This window comes from Cucurbita pepo, chromosome LG01, assembly GCF_002806865.2.
Source record: "Cucurbita pepo subsp. pepo cultivar mu-cu-16 chromosome LG01, ASM280686v2, whole genome shotgun sequence".
NCBI classification, from domain to species: domain Eukaryota; kingdom Viridiplantae; phylum Streptophyta; class Magnoliopsida; order Cucurbitales; family Cucurbitaceae; genus Cucurbita; species Cucurbita pepo.
This window is the reverse complement of record NC_036638.1, coordinates 4,909,891-4,917,996: the sequence shown is the minus strand read 5'-3', so window position 1 is coordinate 4,917,996 and position 8,106 is coordinate 4,909,891. Positions and strand designations below refer to the sequence as shown.

Below are 8,106 nucleotides of genomic sequence, written 5' to 3'. Positions count from 1 at the left end.
AAAAAAAAAAAAAAAAAAAAAAAAAAAAAAAAAAAAAAAAAAAAAAAAAAAAAAAAAAAAAAAAAAAATCCTACCCATTTGTTCAGACCTTTGCACAAAAGAAATTTGCTAAATATGCCAAAACTTCCATTTCTGAGGGAAGACATACCATCAAATTCATGATCCACATTTTGGCTGCTAACTATGACTACGATTAATTATGGCAACGGAAATGTTTTTCTTTTTACCATACAAAACGTTATGACAAGTTAAAACCACTCATGCACTATCATGGGATGCTTGCTACAAATTTACTTAGGTAATTCCAAATCATTGGGTTGGAGAGCTTCCCTTTGTTGCAAATCCAAACACGACATTCAAGGACTTCAGAGTTCTTGCAGTGTCGAACCATGTAGTACTAAACACGAGACGTTCGAGCAAAACACAGACTCTTCTCTTACAGGGCAACATCTGGGTCCAATCTTCGCTGGATGGCAGCTGCAGCCTATGATAAATTCAAGAAGAGCCTTGAGATTGCATCCAAATGAAACTACAAGAGAACTTTGTTCACATTTATGCCTACCTCGAAGTTTCCAAGCTTATACTGGTAAGCCATCTCCTCCCTCAGTCGAGCTTGTTCTTTCATTGCTTGTGCCTGTGAAGTATGGATGTTAGAAACTTGCAATAAAATTTGATAATCCAAAACCTACTTCCAGAGACTAAAATCACTGACCATTCCAGTCTGCATCGAGCGCTTTAGGGCTTCCACTTGTTCCTCCTTGTGTTTTTCACGTTCCACGAGTAGTTCTTGCCTGAAGAATCGAGTGAAATTATTAACTGAACCAGCAGATAATATTCGAAACAACTTGACCATCTCTTTCTTTCTATTCTTCTTTTCATTGTTTTACTTTCTTTCTAGGGGTGTGGCCGTGGGGGAAGTCAACATAGACCACATGATACAATTTAATAATAGTTACATATTAACTCCAGGAACAAGACATCACTCCAAATGATGTAGTGAGTTAGAGAATTGGTTAATTAATTTAAGTAATAGTTTGCTAGTTTCTTAAACAGCTTTTTGGTGTAATTGTCGGTTTTTTAGTTAGTTCGTTGATAGTTTCTTAAGCTTGAATTACTTTGGAAAACTGAATAAAGAATTTCCTTGTGAATTCTTGAAGAGTGGTAAAGCTCCATCATCATCATCCATGCTCAACCACCAAATGAACAAAATTTCCAAATATGAGGCCCTCAAAAGGAAAGAGGAAGAAAAGAAGAAAGTACCTCCTCTGTTCTTCATCATCAAACACTGTGCGTTCCCCAGCCAAAATCTTTTTGTGGCCTTTCTTCATATCTTTTAGCATTTTATGCTGGTAATAGGCATCAAGATTGTAGTACCTGAAATCACATAACATAAAAATACAAGTGGATCGAATGATGGATGGCTTCCTTTCGAGCAACAAAATGAATACCCATCTAATAAGTGAAAGCAGGATTAACACGAGTAGATGAGTTGATCTTCAAAGAAAAACTTCAGTTCTTACACAAGATAAAAATAGAGCTCGAATTTAAAGTATTATACAACCCTACAAGAAATATTGACCACAGTAATGTTTCATCTAGCATTTTTTGTCCATTTCTTTCACACGACCTTCTCAAACAATAATATATCAGCTGCACATACAAAAAAAAGCACTCAGAACCTTACTTTTTAGATGGGAAAGTGGCCGTGTTATGGTCCTCCATGAATCTGTACAAACAATCATCACAAGATGAGCAAGATTAAAGTTATTTAAAAAATTTATTATTTTTTTCAAATATAGATTTAAGTGACAATTCAAGAATTAAATATAAACAGCTATCTTCAAGAGTCATGATTTTGAGGAGTAAACTAAACACGATCAGTACATGTACTTACTCCTTAAACATCTGCTTCTCTTCCCAATTAGCTAGACTTTCCAAGTTCACCTATGTGCAATGGAACATTCAAAGAATATAATTAGTAAAAATACCACAACTACGTAGATCATAAATTCCTCCAAACTTGGAAGACTCTCATGTTCAATCAAAAGAATATGCACACTACTAAAGTAATTTGAGTCCAAAAACAGCAAAAGGGGGTTATCTGGATTGAGTAACATCAAAATTAATTGGTTTTAGTTAATTCAGATCCATATATTGAAGAAATACTGAGGTTAGCACCATTGTATTGAAGGAAATTCAACCATAGCATAGAGCTATCATCTATTCCACAACCTTGATAATGGCAATAACAGGATAATACTACAGCTAACAAATGTCATAAGAAAGTATTACTGAGCTCATGGAAAATATTGAGCATAAACCAATTTACCTTTTTAATTTCAGCCAGCCATGCAGTGAACTCTGGTCGCTTGTTCCTACAAATATAGTCAGTAAGAACAAGTTGCAAGGAGTAAAAAAATGGTTGTGCAGAAAAAACCATGAACCAATATAGAAATATATATGGAATTCATTGTTTACATACCACATATCAGTTTCTTTGATAATCCCGTATTTTCCCCACGAATTCGTCACAGCCCCCTTCTTTCCCCGTTCCTTCTTCTCCTTCTTTTTCTTTTCCTTCCTTCGTTTCTCTTCCTCCTTCTCTTTTCTCCTTCTCTTCTTCTCCTTCTCTTTTCTCCTCCTCTTCCGCTCTCTCTCCTCCTTTTCTCTTCTTCTCCTCCTTTCCTTCCTCTTCCTCCTCCTCCTCTCCTCCTCGCTCTCGCCTTCCGAACCCGAACTATTAGACGCTGATTCCGCGTCGGAGTGCTCCGAATCCGAATCAGACTCCGAGCTTTCAGATTCCGCATCCTCGGAATCAGAATCCTCCTCACTACTACTGTATCGTCTGCGGGACTTGCCCTTTCTTACCGAACTCTTCCCGCGTTTCCTGTCATGTTTTTCGTCGGAATCCGAACTGTCCCGCGATTTTCTTCTTGATTTGCTGCGTTTTCGCCCTTCTTCCACATCGGAACTCCTGCCAGAATTTCTCTTCGACGGAGCCTCGTTGTCTTCTCCTCCTACTCCTCCTACTCCTCCTCCGCTGTCCTCGTCGTTGTCGGAACTTCCTCTCTTATTAGATAGCTCACCATTTCGATCTCTGGCCATTTTAGTTTGGGTTTAGAGAATTTGAGGAGGCGTTGGAACAAGAACAATGGAAAATGGTAGTCGAAAGACGCGAGATGCAAGCTTCTCTTTACATACATTGTGATGCATTAGTCGGCCCGATGGGCCATCTCTTTAGATCCAAAGCCCAAATTTAAAAAGAGAAAAAAAAATCTATTTTTTTTTAATCATTCAATTCTCGTGAATAAATATTAAAATTGAATGATTATAAATATTGATGTGATTATTTTTGCTGAAGCTAAAAATAAGTGAGGGAGAATTTTAAATGTGGCATATATCCTCAAAGTATATTGAAAACTAAATTATTAAAAAAAAAAAACTCAAACATTAGGGAATAAAATACATATTTAGCAAAAATAATTATTGATTAAATTGCAAGTTTAAATTACAAGTTTTTGTGTTTAATAGGCTCTTAAATTAAAAACTAAAAAAAAAAAAAAAAAAAAAAAAAAAAAAAAAAAAAAAAAAAAAAAANTAATACGTAGATCAAAATAGGATTAAGAAAATAATGATTAGTATCCATTATATTTTATGTAACAAAATATGATGTGGCATTAAAATACAGATCTATTATCTAAATCCGACCAACTCAATAAGAATTAACCCACCACTTGACAACTGGTCTCTTATGAGTTCTAATTTAAATTATATACACATACTACCTATAAGATACTACCTTCCATACCATTAATCTACCTGAGCTAAACAAGGTTGTGATTTCTTAAGAGCATCGGCCGTTGTTTCATCATTGTTTTTTAAGGTTTCCAGAAGCTCATCGAAGGCATTACTTAGTTTTCCGTCCATGGAAGGAACAGTCTTCAATGAGCTCAGAAACTCTTTCAGCTCCTCATATCTTCCATTTTCAGATAGCCATCGCAGTATGCTTGATAAGACGCTAGGTTTGGGCCTCCACCCTTTGTTTTGCTCTTGTACAGCTACAGCTTCCTTCATGCACTTGAAAGCTCTCTCCGGGTTCTGCTTCTCCAAGTACCCTGCTGCAATAATGCCCCAACTATTGGGTGGTGGGATCCTCCCATCACTGATGATGTTTTGAAGCATCTTTTCTGCTCTTTCAATTAGCCCCCTTTGCGAGTATCCGATGAGAAGAACATTCGGAACTCGAAAATCATAACACTCGCAAGATGACTCCCATTCCTTGACCAATTTCTCAGCTTCCTCAAGAAACTCAAGCTTAACCAAACAACCCAACATGGTTATATAATCCCTATTGACTTGCTTCTTGCACTTCTTTTGGAGAGCCCACAGTCTCATTACTTCGTCTTTACGTCCCAGACTGGTGTAAAGTGAAATGAGGTGATTGAAGCCGAGAGCGTCTTGGTTGACCTTGTCCTCGCATTTCCGAAGGTAACTCATTGCTTGCTCGTGCATACCAGCCTTTATGAAAAAATTGGCAACCATTGAATAAGTAGTCCAGTCCATAGATATGTGAGTTTGACTCTCCATTTCTCTCAAAACCTTCAGCATACCGATTAGATCAGACCTAGCTCCATAAGAACTGATGCAAATTCTATAGCTATAATTGTCAGGAAGAACACCATTCTCCTTCATTTCAGAAAGTACATTCGGAACTTTATCGACCTGGCCAGTGTTCAAATATAGACACATTATATCATTGTAGCAGAGGGGAGAGGAAGCAAAACCCATCTCTTTCATCTTCTGCATATGGGAAAGGGCCTTATCTACAAGGCCTTCCCTGACATAACAATTTAGAAGAGCACCATAGAGTTTACCAATTTCCTCTTGGTTAGAAACACTGCTGAAATACTTCTCTGCAGAATCGAGCCCCTGAACTCGGCCGATCAGATCAAGCTGTACAGCAAAGTCTCTAGTTGTAAAGGAAAAAAGTCCCTTGCTACGCATCCATTCAGACACCTTCAATTTGAATAATCCAAAAGAAGATCAAATGATCAAATATCCAGAAATCTAATAGATATTTCAAAAATAAGATCTAGGATTGATGAAAAACCAAATGGGAAGAGAGCAATTTAGGACATCAACCTAGTGAAACTGCAACTAATGCATTACAACTGCTAGAATCAAAAACCACAATTAACTTGACTACATGTGATTACTTCAGAATTCAAAACGCGAAATTCCAGTTTGTTGCCTTCGTCCACAATATTTTCATCAATCAATCGATTTGAGAATCCTCTCTCAACATCATTCATTCAATAAAAACACACGAATTTTACTCCATCCAACAGACATCATGTACAATACAAACATTCCTTTAACGGGAAATGGCAAAAGATCAAGCAGAAATTAGAGTGTGTTATTCAATTGCGCTCACCTCAAGGGCTTGGCCATACCGCCGGCAATTACGAAGGTCGCGAACGATTCTCCGCATCTCAAAGTCCTTGATCATCCTGCCTTCCTGAATCCACTGATCAAGAATCGGAACTACACTAAGCTCAGGAGAACCGAGAGGACTGATCCTGGCGAAGAGGTTTCTTCGGTTGCAGGTTCGTCTCGCGCTGTATAATCTCAACGCTACAAAACAGAATGCATCTGTCTCCGTTCTTGCCGTTCTCGTGAAACCTGAAGAAAAGCTCCTCAAGATTTTGAACATTGCCAATGCCGCCGCCAAGGCCGGAGCTCCGGAAACCTCCAATTTCAGGAAAAAAAGGAAATAAAATCGAGTTTCGACAGTTTTGAGCGCCACCTCCAGCGTTTGAAATAGAATAAATAGTTTCTAGGGTTGTAATCGTACGTCTCTATAAACATCTTTTATTTATTTCTCACTTTCATGTCTCAACCATTTCCAGTTAATTTTTTTTAAAAAAAATTATTATTAAATAATTCATCTCCAAGTGATTTTAAAAAATAAAATAAATCTAATTTTTGAAGCACTTTTAAGTTAGTAAGATTATTTTAATTTATAACTAGTATAGTTTCCTTTTCAACAAATTTCTTTCAAATGTATTTACATCAATATTATGTAATTAAAATGAGCAAAATTTAAGATAAATAATTATTATTTTTATTTAATATATATATCACTTTCCCTATTAAAATTATTTGAAGTGTAAAAGATTTGAATAAGTAAACATATTCTTTCCTTAATAAATTATATTCTTTGGTTAATTGACGTTTGTGACTAAATTTCAAAATTATTTATAAGATGTGTCATAACATGTCGTAATTTGAACATTACATAAAAGAAATATGAAATATGAAATGATAGATCTAAATAATACATAAGTCATGGAAAATTAAGGTGGAAGAATTATAAATTCAATATAATTATTGTTTTATATCATTATATTATAATGATATAAAATTCACCCACTATAATTTCAAGAAGAAAATAAACTTGAAATCAATTTTAATAAAAACAAGTAAAAAAGAATGAATGATCAAACATGAAGGTTGGAGCCCTAAGAAAACTGAATCATGGAAGAAAACGTCTGTCCAAACCTCCAAGAGGAAGGAACCACATTGACAAACTCCAATGTCCTCCCATCTATTAGAGTAACCTTAAACGACATTCTTTGGTTTCGAAGGTCGACATTGGCTTGCCAGTTTGCCCCCCAATTACGATGCATGGGCATCCACGTCCTCGTCCTTGACCCTTTAACCCATGCAGCCTTCACGTCGCCACTGCCACCGACGTTCGATATCATCACCATATTGAAGTTTGATTGTCCTCTCAAAGTGAATCGAACTCCTCCCTTCCTTCTACAACTTACCCTTTAAAAATACAACATTTAAAACTATATATTAAAAAAAATTGAACGTTTTATTTAAATTTCTACCAACTTACTAAATATTGTATCATGTTATACCTCTTGTAAAGGACAGGGACGATCCCTTCGTTGCCTTGCCGAGCAATGGTAAGAAAGGCAGGTGACGACATGTCGAAGTGCGCGCGAGGTGGGTCGCACCAGCCCCCGTTGTTATTGGAGGGGCAGAAGTTTGTGGCGGTGATGGCGACGGCGCGGCGGCGGAGACACCACTTGGGGTCCACGTTGTAGTTGCAAATTACTAGGAAGCAAGCGCCGCAAGCCTCTCCTCCTCTGAAAAGTGCGCCGCTCACCGCCGCCGTGTTTATTCCAAATCCGGCATGAAATGTATTGTCGTAACCACATGCTCCTCCTGATTAATAAATAATCACATAACTTTATTACAATATTAATAATATTATTTTCTTTTATATATATATATATATATATCAAGAAAATGATTAAATGGCATAATGTTCAAATATTAAAGTTGATTGCCAGATATGTATGATTAATAAATTGTGCATTTTCTTAAATTATTGGAAACATGTGTACTAACAATTTTCTTAATTTTAGAGTACCTTTTAGAAATATTTTTAAAAGTTAATTTTTTAATTCAAAATATATATATATATATATATATTTTAAATCTCATTTAATAATTATTTCATTCAAAGACTCACCAAGGCTAGTAGGGTTTTGATCAGCTCCATAGAAAGTTGCATGAGCATGAAGCCAAGCACCACCGTCCCCATGGACGAAGGACCCACCGACCACCATGAAAAACAACGCATACAAAACCCAAACAAACCCACCATTCCCATAAACCATGGCTACCATCATGTAAATTTTCCCGAGAAACAAACAGAAAATTAATAAGAACAAAAGGGAAATTATAAATGTGTACGTAGAATGCTAATGTTATGGCTCCATTTATAGTGGCAGAAAGGAAGGTTGTCGGTGAAGGTATAGAAATATATATATATATATATATAAACTGAGAACGCGGTTTTGGAGATGAAGATCAAAGTACAGAGAGATATGTACGGTTACGTGTGAGAATGATCAGACAGTGTAAGAGCAATGGCATGTGAGGTTTTGAATCTTTTGTTTTTCTCTTACTTAATTTTGTCGGTGATTTATTACCTTAATTTCCAACCAATTCATCCACATGCAATTCTTTTTTTTTTTTTTTTTTTTTTTTTTTTTTTTTTTTTTTTTTTTTTTTTTTTTTTTTTTT

At 36.0% G+C, this 8,106-nt stretch overlaps 3 protein-coding genes across 3 annotated transcripts; all 3 read right to left on the bottom strand.

The window, feature by feature from the left end:
- Window positions 1-104: 104 nt before the first annotated feature.
- Window positions 105-3,166, bottom strand: LOC111779941 (vicilin-like seed storage protein At2g18540). The gene is made up of 8 exons (XM_023660151.1): window positions 2,483-3,166; window positions 2,330-2,375; window positions 1,895-1,944; window positions 1,685-1,726; window positions 1,261-1,374; window positions 713-791; window positions 563-634; window positions 105-484 (listed from the first exon to the last, which is right to left on the bottom strand). The coding sequence occupies exons 1-8, from the start codon at window positions 3,103-3,105 to the stop codon at window positions 437-439; spliced, it is 1,074 nt and encodes a 357-aa protein (XP_023515919.1). The 5' UTR covers window positions 3,106-3,166; the 3' UTR covers window positions 105-436.
- Window positions 3,167-3,620: 454 nt separating this feature from the next.
- Window positions 3,621-5,892, bottom strand: LOC111805239 (pentatricopeptide repeat-containing protein At4g21705, mitochondrial-like). Its single transcript, XM_023690214.1, has 3 exons — window positions 5,887-5,892; window positions 5,435-5,836; window positions 3,621-5,016 (listed from the first exon to the last, which is right to left on the bottom strand). Exons 1-3 carry the CDS (start codon window positions 5,890-5,892, stop codon window positions 3,811-3,813), a joined length of 1,614 nt encoding a protein of 537 aa, XP_023545982.1. The 3' UTR covers window positions 3,621-3,810.
- Window positions 5,893-6,438: 546 nt separating this feature from the next.
- Window positions 6,439-7,864, bottom strand: LOC111799913 (expansin-A12). Its single transcript, XM_023683432.1, has 3 exons — window positions 7,550-7,864; window positions 6,930-7,239; window positions 6,439-6,834 (listed from the first exon to the last, which is right to left on the bottom strand). The coding sequence occupies exons 1-3, from the start codon at window positions 7,707-7,709 to the stop codon at window positions 6,522-6,524; spliced, it is 783 nt and encodes a 260-aa protein (XP_023539200.1). The 5' UTR covers window positions 7,710-7,864; the 3' UTR covers window positions 6,439-6,521.
- Between the last annotated feature and the right edge of the window lie 242 nt (window positions 7,865-8,106).